Source organism: Podarcis erhardii (genome assembly GCF_964252035.2).
Source record: "Podarcis erhardii genome assembly, chromosome: Z".
Lineage (NCBI taxonomy): Eukaryota > Metazoa > Chordata > Lepidosauria > Squamata > Lacertidae > Podarcis > Podarcis erhardii.
In genome coordinates, this window is record NC_138504.1 from 10,995,008 (window position 1) to 11,006,350 (window position 11,343).

Here is an 11,343-nt window from a genome sequence, read left to right on the forward strand (position 1 = left end):
AATTCTGGCACTGTATTCATAAATAACACACAAGTGGGGACAAGAACACTTGTCCCATCAGCAGCCCAATGCCCTCCCTGAGTTGCGATGTCCTCACGCTTCCCACACCATGTAGAACCAGTGTAAAAACTGAGGCCCAGACTCACCCAGCCCTACTGAAGAGGCTCCTCATGAAGCCCGGCTGCGAGGCGTGAAGGCCGCTCCCTGTAAGGCCCTTTCCATCTGGGGCCCAGATTCACCCAGCCCTACTAAAGAGGCTCCTTATGAGGCTGGAGGAACATCACAAGGCTATTGTTTTATTGATGATTTAATATGCTGTAAACTACTATGATATTTTTATTAAAAATATAAAGCAGTAAATAAATGAATAAATAAAGGCACCTTAAACCTAGGTTATGGGCGCTGCAATGGCATGTCTAGGCACACTTTTTAAATAACAAAATACAAAGCTGAAAACAAACTGCAGCTGAAATATTATGTTCATTTTTCACATGGTCTAGTCCTTCCCCTGCCCACCACCCTAATATACTTAAGAGGGTCTCTTCTCTAGTCTTCAGAGAGCAGCTGGAGGTGGGGAGGCAGAAAAAGCTCCTCCTTTCCTTCCACACTGCAGTTTTAATCTGAAATCTGAGGCACAGTACTGCCCAGAGCTCAGAAACTGCTTGCGCTAACGAAATTCCCTGTCGCAAAATGCGCCTAGAACAATGGAGTTTCAAACACATTGTAGAACCCCAATTTCTAATCACCTTGGAATCCTAACAGGAACAGAGCAGGCTCCCCGCCACAGATGGTCACTTTCCCGGAGTCCTGGAGGGGGCAAAGCTTTCATGTTTGTTCCCACTCTCCCTGATCATATGATGGTCTCATGATAATAAAATTATTACTATTAATAACAATAAGAAAGGTAAAGGACCCCTGACAGTTAAGTCCAGTCGCGGATGACTCTGGGGTTGCGGTGCTCATCTCGCTTTACTGGCCAAGGGAGCCGGCGTTTGTCCACAGACAGCATGACTAAGCCGATTCTGGCGAAACCAGAGCAGCTCATGGAAACGCCGTTTACCTTCCCGCCAGAGCGGTACCTATTTATCTACTTGCACTTTTTGGGGTGCTTTCAAACTGCTAGGATGGCAGGAGCTGGGACTGAGCAACGGGCGGGGATTCAAACCAACCTTCCGATCAGCAAGCCGAAGAGGCTCAGCGGTTTAGACCACAGCGCCACCTGCGTCCCTTTTATTAATAACAATACTTCCTTTAAATACAACCCGCCCTCCTAAAGGAACTCAGGGTGATGTACAACATAATGTTAGTATGGCTGATAAGAACTGGGGGCCTCTCTGGACAACTTTTTCATTGAGCATGCAGCACTATTTGCTTGCAAGAAACTTAAAAAAGGTAAAGGACCCCTGACAGTTAAGTCCAGTCGCGGACGACTCTGGGATTGCAGCGCTCATCTCGCTTTACTGGCCGAGGGAGCTGACGTTTGTCCGCAGACAGTTCTTCTGTGTCATGTGGCCAGCATGACTAAGCCGCTTATGGCAAAACCAGAGCAGCACATGGAAACGCCGTTTACCTTCCCGCCGGAGCGGTACCTGTTTATCTACTTGCACTTTTTGGGGTGCTTTCGAACTGCTAGGTGGGCAGGAGCTGGGACTGAGCAACATGGGGATTTGAACTGCCGACATTCCAATCAGCAAGCTCTAGGCTCAGTCGTTTAGACCACAGCGCCACCCGTGTCCTTTGCAAGAAACTTACGCAGGGCTTTAAAAAAAACAACCCTCCAGTCTATTGAGCAACCATTCTGATTTGTTTGCCCATTCACAGCAGCCCTCCCATGAGTGAGACTCTCCTTCCATTCATGGAACACAAACTTTTGATTGGTCCCTAGTTAACAACCTAGGTGAACCCAATCACTTCCTGCTTGGCTTGGCTATTTGGTTTGGATTTTGCCAGCACTGTGCTGTAGTTTGAGGCCCCCAGCAGGCCAAACATCGTTACTACTACAACAAAATCACTCTCTCTTGCTTAATGAAAACTTGGATTTTATACAAAAGCTCCTGAGAAACACTGCATCTCCACCTCTATTACACCAGGGTGCCGTTCCTAGACTACAACTCCCATCTTCCTTGACCACTAGCCATGCTGGTTGGGGCTGATGGAAATTGAGCTCCCAAAATCCGGAGGACATCTGACCTGCACGGTTTCTCTTTTTCCCTCCCCTAAAAAAGTAGATTGAAGCACCTATAGAGGGGAGGATCAAAGCAGGTACAGAGAAGGGCTTTTACCCTTTTCTTCCACTGTTGCAGCATTGCACTGTTATTTGCTTTGGGGTGAAAGGGGAATTCCCCATTTGCATGACAGGGAGATTTCCCCCAAAGCAAATATTGTGGTAACGGAGGGGAAATGGTTAAATTCCCTCCCCATGCATTTTTAAAACATGCACGATAAATGTCGAGTCACATTTGATGCCACCTATAGTATGGCTTTTAGTGTGATCAATATCTGGGTGGAAAACTACACGAGAGCTCCAGATTATCCCCTCTGATCTCTCCAAGGAAGGGTGGAATACACGTGTAATAAAGAAATTTAACTTTATGTCAAGAGACATGGGTGGGTGGGAAATGATAAGCCACATAAAAACAACTTGTTAGGGGTTTATTTCTCTGTACACATTGTTTCCGCCTCGGCAACACAATGCTTACAATATGTAAAATTTCTACATACATATGAAAATTATAAAAATTTAAAAACACTGCATAACAGAGGCAAACTAATACCTCTCAGCTCTGCAGTGGAAGAAGTATAATTCAATGGAAGTAAAATTCAATGGAAGTAAAATTCAATGGAAGTATAACTCAAAAAGTTTCCGAATACATTAAAAACATGGTGTGCAGAATAAAATGCAAAATCCATAAAAACAATGGAGCAGTTCCATCTTCCATGGTAGAATCAACAAAGCAAATTAGTGATTTCATAGGGCAGATTAAAAAAGGACGAAGGGGTATTGTGTTTTCCCCTGTCCCTGCTTCCTAAATGACATGTCTTGGCTAGTCCTCTATATCGACGCTCCTTATTTGAACTGGTTATCAATAAGAGTTCCTTTCATTTTGGCCTTCTTCGCTTCCAGCTCAGCCTGATTAAAACAAAATTTTAAAAAAATTAAAGGGTAAAATTTTATTAAATATTCTTGGAATATCCCTAAATCCTGTGTTAATTACTATGTTGGTGCTTCAGAAACACAGACAAAAGACTAGAGGAATGATACCTCCTGCTTTGCTAGTTTTCAAATTGTATTCCAGGGAATAGCAAGTTCCTCAGCAGCTTAACCAAGTATCCTTAGATCAATAATATATTGAGTTCCTGAATATGCACTTCACTGGCCACTAATCACATTTCTTCACGATCTGACATACCGCCATGCCTGGATATACCACAAGCAATTCCAGATATTTCACGCCTCTCTATCTAGGTCTCAGAACTCCCTCCAGACATGCCCATGCCCCCACTCACTGGCCCTTGAGATGAAACAGGTTTCCCTAAACCTGCTGTAATGGTCTGAATATTACCCAGCCCAGACAGCTGGCTGCAGGATGGCATTATTCCAGACCTTTCTTGATAAAACAGTTCAGTGCCTTTCTAGAACAAATGCTTCGCAACATACCGGTGGCACAAAAATATCTGTAGAGTTCATCGTGCCTGTCTGCACTTGTAAGATGTGATGTTAAAAGAGGCGAAATGTGCTTATTTGGATGACTATATCTCAGCTTAATAAGCTTTGTGGGAGCACACACAGCCCCATGACTCGTCCCTGTGCAGAAGGAGAGAATATATCAGGAAATATTCAATTAACTGTAGTTTCCTTTTTTCTGCCTAGACTAGGACAATGTCTTTAACAGCACTGGAACAGGACAACTTGCTAATGCAGAATTCTGTGCTGCAGCTGACCCCTGCTGGAAGCCAGTACCTATTAGCTGATTAGTGATGATTTCAAGCCCTGCTTAAATCAACAGGGAACTTCCTTTGTAGGAAATGACTTCAACTCAAGCCACACTACAAAAGAACGCTGGGTCACCTGATGCCATTGTGACATGGCAGTGGTTACCCCAGGATCCAGTCTGCTGGTTGGAAATGTTTCCCCACCCCTGAGTCTGGACTGGGAGGGATTCTAACAGTTTTCTCACTTGTGCAGTCAGAAGGCTTGTTCCTGTCTTAGCTAACTAAGGGATTATCCCCTCTTACCTTTTGCCCTGCACTTTCCAGGCACATGTCCACGCTTTAACGCTCCGTGTCTGAGCATCTTATTTTTCCTTTTGCCCAATGTTTCCCCCAGAAAAAACTGCTCTTTAAAGCTGAATCGGAGCAAACGTCAATTTGGGTTTTCCATGGATTAACGTTTGCTCCAATTGAGCTTTAAAGAGCAGTTTTTCACATGGAAAGTTCTGGAGCCAGAAAACCCCCCAAAGCAGGGTGTGTGTTTGCTTGCATGTGGAGCTTTAAATTGTGGGTCGTTACTGAGAAAAGCAGAGAAAGGTAAGTGTGGATAAGCCCTAAGCTAAAATGTGATTGTCTGAAAGTAGCCAGTGAGCTGAATCTTACCAGCATATAAAGAAAATGATTGCATCTAGCCCATCCATGAAATGGGAAGGAAGGAAGGAGAGAGAGAGAGAGAGAGAGAGAGAGAGAGAGGACAACGCACCAGCTCCTGCAGCCTTCTCTTGCTCATGCCCTTCCGTTCCAGCTGCTTCTCAATCACCTTGGCGTTCTGTGCATACGAATCAGCAATTTCTCGCTGGAAAAACACACGAGAGTTAGGGAAGTTAACACAAAGTCCAACACTTAGTAGTACTCTGCACCAGAAAAAAATCATTAAAAAGACATTGCAGGTTAAGGAAGTGGCATTACACTTTTTTTCCCTACCCCACCATCTATTTTGGGAAGGTATTTAAACTCCTCAACTGCTAACTTCACAATCCCTTTCTGGTACCTTGATTTCCCTTGGATGCCGATACATATACCCTCAGGGTCCTTTCCAACTCCCTCCCTAATCCATACTAAAGAATGTTTACTCAGCAGCATAAGGTGGTACAGCTTTTGTTTGGCTGTACCATTTGAGGCTACAGAGGATGAGACTTGAATGCTCAGCCTATGAGAAACCACCCTCTGCAGAGAGCAGCCTAAGATAGTGGAACAGTCTCCCTTGGGAGGTTGTGGACTCTCCTTCCTTGGAGGTTTTTAAGCAGAGGTTGGATGACCATCTGTTGTGGATGCTTTACCTGAGATTCCTGCACTGCAGGGGGTTGGACTGGATGACCCCTGGGTCCCTTCCAACTCTATGATTCAGTGATACCTATTTCTATTTTTTGCTCACTGATCTATGTTAAGAATAGTTCCATGGGCTTGTGGCTCTTCAAGAGATGCTTCCTTACCCTTCCTCACCAGCTGCAAAGTGGCTTTCATGTGTATATAGTATGACACCAGCCTTATATTAAACAGCTCGCCTCCTTGCCATAGGCAACCAAGAATTCTGTGCATGAGAATAAGTGGGCTTCATGGTGGAGGGATTGTTCACCTTGTTACTCTTCTGGCAGCCCACTCAGTAGAAGGCAGTTTCTTTCGTAAGAGATTAGCATTAATTTATAGTGCTTATGTCACTCTTTCTATCCAAGAGGCTCTTGGAGCAGCTTGCATAAAGCTATCACAGTGAAAAGCTCAGTGGCATCAGGAAGAGAAATATCATGATGCACTTGGTATTTCCAGACCTCATCCTTGGCCTTCCCCTGCTGTTTCCTTTTGGTCTCCGCCTACTAGGTGTTGGGAGCGCAAAGCAGGGTTCATTCAGTTTGCAACAAGGGTTAATTCTGTTATTGTTAAAGCAACCAGCCAAGAGGAGGACAGGTAAAGCTACTGCTTAGCAACCAGACAGAGTGGCATGATCTTCACAGAGGTAGAAAGGGGCCTGATTGGCTGTGTAGTTCTGAGGGAGCTTTTCCTCTGCATGTTTAGTTGAATGTCTCCCAGCTATGTACAAGGCATCAGTGAAGGAAAGACAAAACCTCCCTATTCCTTTCTCCTTGGAGTATGCACTGTTTTTGCTCAGTTTCCTCAGTAACGTGTTTATCAAGACTTTTTTCTCTGGAGGCCATCTGGGTTATTTAAGTCACTTTGCTAATGCCAGGCAACAGCTCCCACTGCTGTCCTCTGAGGCAAAGGAGTGGGGCTAGTACCTGGAATTCAGCCCACTTTGCTGGCAGTTGCACCTGCAACAGCTTCCCTTTCTCTGCAGCCAGCATGGAAACATAGGCTAGTAGTCTTTCAGGACACCAGTTACTGTTGCAGGCTTATGTGCAAGGATGTATGACATGCACAGTATGTATTCATGGTGCCTCTTTTCTCTACCCCTCAGAGGCAGCTGAGACTAAGAGGCAGCAGCACATCCATGCCGACATGTTAAGCTTTGTGGCAGAGTGGGAGGTTTCAAATGCAGTCCTCCCTGGCCAAAATCTTTGCAGAGGCACTCCCTGTTGCTAGCTGCCAGTGCTGGTGGGTGTACCAGAGACAGAAACGGCCAGTAAGAGGAGGCCAGCCTTGAATAAAGCCATCACCATGTGTGCAGATGCAGCAACCAATTGGCGTGAACTTCTGGGAGGTAGTCAGCAACAAGCACGGCATTGGCCCCACAGACAGCTACCACAGAGAAAGAAACCTGCAGCTAGAGAGGACCAGTGAATACTACAATGGGGGGCGCTGTGGTCTAAACCACTTGGGCTTGCCGATCAGAAGGTTGGTGGTTCGGTTCCCTGCAACGGGATGAGCTCCTGTTGCTCTGCCCCAGCTCCTGCCAACCTAGGACTACAAAAGCACGTTAGTGCAAGTAGATAAATAGGTACTGCTGCGGCAGGAAGGTAAACGGTGTTTCCATGCGCTCTGGTTTCCGTCATGGTGTACCATTACACCAGAAGCGGTTTAGTCCTGCAGGCCACACGACCTGGAAAGCTGTCTGTGGACAAACGCCGGCTCCCTTGGCCTGAAAGCGATATGAGCGCCACAACTCCATAGTCACCTTTGACTGGACTAAACTGTCCAGGGTCCTTTACCTTTTACCTTTACTACAATGAAGCATCTGGTAACAAGTACGTATCCCATGCAATCCTTGTTGACTTGGAACCTGGCACAATGGACTCAAGTCAGGTCTGGACTTTTTGACCTGACAGCTTTGTCTTTGGCCACAGTGGTGCTCTAAACAACTATACCGAGGGCCACTGAACAGAGGGAGCCAAGCTAGTGGACTCTGTGTTTGATATAGTAAGGAAGGAGTCCAAAAGCTGTGACGGTCTGGGCGGTGGCACTGACTCTGGGATGGGGATGAGCAACATCAGCAATATCAGTGTAGCGCAAGTGTAGTGCGAGTGTTTTGGGGGACAGTCTGTTCCGCTCTAGTGATGCATGCATTTTCTGTTCTCCTTGGCTCTTTCCCTGTTGACTTTGCAACCAGATTTTCTCATTGTGTCCTTGTAGTTGCAAATGACATATGAAGAAGTCCCTGTCTAAACATCTGATTCAAACATAAAACACATTTTTGTCTTTCACAAATAATAATAATCCTACATTCTAACCAGTTAACCATACTGGGGCTCTTCCCGAAAGGGAAATTTACAGGGCCAGCAACTGCAGAGGCCAGCTCACACACTGATCTGAACTAGCTGGCCAAATAAGATGGCTACGGAAAGGCAGCCTAGATTTCGCCTACTACTACAGGGAAGGAGAGAGAAAACTCACCGCTTCAATCTCCTCCTCCTCTTCATCAATGGTGGAGACTGTGACCGAACTGAATTTGCCCATGTCTTTCGTCCGTTTGGTCATCATCACCTTGAAAACAAAGGCATGTATATTTTTAATTAAGTGTGCATCAGCTTGGGGCTTAGAACAGTAGCAAGGAACCTGGAGCCTTCCCTATATTGCTGGACTCCAAGCTCCTATCTGCCCTAGCCAGCATGACTAGCACTCAGGGATTATGGTATTTGTAGTCCAGCAGCATTTGAAGAGCCACATATTCCTCATCCTCATCCATTGCTTAGAATATGTAGAAGCAACTATCCTCTAATTAGAAGAGGCTGTTCTGGTGCTGTGAATTAGAGGCAGTAGCAGTAACAGGAAGAGAAATTAATTCCCTTCCTTTTGGTGGAACTAGAGAAGAACAAAGGGCCGCCTAGCCCAGGCACGGGTCATCTCTGTGTTGGGATTTCAGCCCCCACCAGTTGCCACACTGGCAGGAAACAGCAGGTGCTGTTTACATCATGTGAAGTCTCACAGCGTGAGAACAGAAGCTGACTGTCCTCCAGGTGCTTCTGTCTGGACCTTGGAATTCTCCCCAGATTACACAGCCCTCACCAGCCCTCCTTGAGCATTTTTGCTTCACTAGAAAGTATATTTGAACTCTGATCATACTTCTTGATTGCCTGGATAGAGAAAAGAGGGGGATTTGCAAGTGTGCATAGAAATGAGCCTACTGTTCACATTTGTTGCCTCTGGTCCTGCCCACCACTAGTATGCTGTCCCCAGAAGGTTGCCAACCCTAAGCTTGAAGGCCACAGCCATCTCCTACTGTTCAAGCTGAGCAACAGCCAGGCACTCAGAGCCACAGCATGGAAGCAGCCATGATTCTACAAAATCCACGTCCCTACCTTCTTGGGTGGCTCTTGCTTCTGGGTGTATATGTTCGTTTTTCCAAAGCCCTGTCCAAATTTGACCACAGCACCATCAACAATGAATGTTACTGGGGCGTTCTTCTGCTGGTGCTGGTAGAAGAGAAGAAGTCCACACCTAACAAGTAGGAGGATGGGGGAAAAAAGAAAATAAAAAGAATGAATGATCTGCTAATCCATTGGACATTAAATAGAATTACATTGGCTGGTCAGGTATTGCTCCAGTTGTGACAAAGTTATAAAAGCTTGAATCTCTCTCTCCCTTTGTGTGTGTGAGAGCGTGAGAGTGTGTGAGAGTGTACCTGTATGTATGTGTGTACAAATAATATTTTAATTAATTATTTAGGAGTTTCATATAATGCTTGATCGAAGAACTTTCCAAGCAGTTTACAAATAAAATAGTAAATAAGACACTGCTAAAATTCCCAAAATACCTATAACGGTATACTCACTTTCCACACTTTTTTCTGTACTGCCGTTCAATGCCTTCCGGCCTGGGGGAGGAAGAGAGATAGTGTTGACTGTATGAACAGAAGACCCTAACCACACATACTCTGCGCTGAAGAACTGAACACAAAACCCTAACAATAGCAAGAAAGAAGATCACTGGCTTGGGATGAAAAACATTCCTCTGTATTCTTCTTCTGTAATTATAATGGCCCCATCTACACAAAGTAAGGAGGTATCAGCAGCCAAGGGAGAACCCCAAGGTTTGTACAAGTAAGAAAACAAACCTTTAGCAAGGACACCCAACTTCTGAGTAAACCATTTTCAGTTCTGTTCTGTCCATATGCAGGCTAGTAGAATAAAAAATGGCAGCCCAGGAACCACAAGGGTGATTAAGCATTATGCTTGCACAGCGACTTTGTGGAAGAGGCTGGATTTTCCTACCTGCGGAGATAAACGTTTTCCTCCTCTTCGGTGTTGCAGAATTTGTGGGCGTGTTTGGCTGCATCAATCACCCGGGCCCTGTCTCGAGGTCTCATGGGCAGCTTCTCCAGCTGACAATCTGCAGAAACACAGAGACTAGGGGTAGTTTTTCACCACATAAGGACAAAATTCTGTCCTGTTAAAGGCCCCTGGGGTCATCTGTTTTTAGTAAACTGGGAAGAAAATACAAATTTCCATATATTTAAAAAGTACTTTCACCCTCACAGCATGTTATAAAGCAGGTCTTTATTATTCCTTTCCCCACAATTTTTTTATTATTATTTTTAAAAACACGCAAATGTTTACCCAACAGTGAAGGCAGAACATTGTTGCAGATGCTGTGGGCTGTTAGGAGGCACTCCCAGAGCTACAATTCCCAATTCCCTGGGAAGAGGGATTCATTATTAAACCATTATGGGAACTGTAGTACTGTGAGGGGAATAGGTGTCTCCTAACAACTCAGTACCTTTGGGAAACTACAGCTTCCAGGATTCCTTGGGGAAATACGACTGTTTAAAATGGCATGATACTGCTTTAAATATATAGCTCCTAGGCGACCTAAGTCCCACTGAACTCAATGAACAATAAAAGAGAAGTGTATAAAATTGCTCGTGGTGTAGAAAATACAGATAGAAAGGTCCCACCCCCATAGAACAAATAGGCCTGTTCACACCGAATGTGTGCAATGTATCTCTGCAAATGTACAAGTGTTTGTATGAAAGAGTACATGTTTTTATTAGTTACAGATAGGTAGCCGTGTTGGTCTGCCATAGTCAAAACAAAATAAAAAAATTCCTTCCAGTAGCACCTTAAAGACCAACTAAGTTAGTTCTTGGTATGAGCTTTCGTGTGCATGCACACTTCTTCAGATACGTTTTTATTAGTTCAGCTCCTGAACTTTACATGTGAATAACTATAAATAAACAGACTGACTATTTGTATACACAGGGACAGAGATTGAACACGCAGAACCGCTGAGTTGGAAGGGAGCCCGAGGGTCATCTATTCCAACCCTCTGCAATTAGGAAATCTCAACTAAAGCATCCATGACAGACGACCACCCAGCCCCTGGGACAGCTCAGTTGGTGGAGCATGAGACTCTTAACATCAGGGTTGTGGGTTCAAGCCCCATGTTGGGCGAAAGATTCCTGCATTGCAGGGGATTAGATTACCCTCAAGGGTCCAAGACTCTATGATTTATTGGGGCACGAAAGCAGAAAACGGTCTGCCTCCTGGTGGGGGGGGGGTATATTTACCAAACCATTCCTGGGTCCATATTTTGCTTTTTTTATGTCGTGAACCGCCCTGTGATCTCTGGATGAAGGGCGGTGTGTGCGAGCGAAATAAATATATGATTATAGCACTAAGAGGGGAACAGGCCTCGCGAGATGTCTCAGCGGCGCCCAAATCAATCCGATTATTGAGGTTTTGCTCCCCGCACCCCCACCCGATGGCAGCGCCTTGAACAAACTGTAGATCCCGGAACCCCTTGGTGGGGGTGGAGAAGAAGGAAGTCCGCGGCCGTTGACACAGCAGCATCGCTGAAATTTAAGCCTTGCCTGCCTTTGCCTAGCCTACCTCGCAGGGTCGTCGCGGGAAAGAACCGCGCCGGCTAAACCCAGAGCCCCGGGTAGGTGGAAGGCGTGGGATTGAAATGGAGGAAGAGAAGAAGGGAAGCGCTGCCTGCGGGATCGGGGCCGCCCCTGCCCTGGTT

At 45.6% G+C, this 11,343-nt stretch overlaps 1 protein-coding gene across 1 annotated transcript; it reads right to left on the minus strand.

Annotated features, from left to right (window-relative positions):
* Window positions 1–2,638: 2,638 nt before the first annotated feature.
* STEEP1 (STING1 ER exit protein 1) lies at window positions 2,639–9,743 on the minus strand. Its single transcript, XM_081848213.1, has 6 exons — window positions 9,591–9,743; window positions 9,152–9,193; window positions 8,679–8,817; window positions 7,774–7,863; window positions 4,694–4,786; window positions 2,639–3,130 (listed from the first exon to the last, which is right to left on the minus strand). The coding sequence occupies exons 1-6, from the start codon at window positions 9,683–9,685 to the stop codon at window positions 3,068–3,070; spliced, it is 522 nt and encodes a 173-aa protein (XP_081704339.1). The 5' UTR covers window positions 9,686–9,743; the 3' UTR covers window positions 2,639–3,067.
* Between the last annotated feature and the right edge of the window lie 1,600 nt (window positions 9,744–11,343).

What these genes read in the sequence shown, in the direction of transcription:
- STEEP1 (XM_081848213.1), bottom strand. Translation starts at nt 9,685, where the DNA reads ATGAGACCTCGAGACAGGGCCCGGGTGATTGATGCAGCCAAACACGCC. An exon ending in GAAAACGTTTATCTCCGCAG is followed by an intron (nt 9,194 to 9,590) that starts GTAGGAAAATCC and finishes TTCCTCCCCCAG; the next exon opens with GCCGGAAGGCATTGAACGGC. An exon ending in AGAGAAGGCTGCAGGAGCTG is followed by an intron (nt 3,131 to 4,693) that starts GTGCGTTGTCCT and finishes TGTTTTAATCAG; the next exon opens with GCTGAGCTGGAAGCGAAGAA.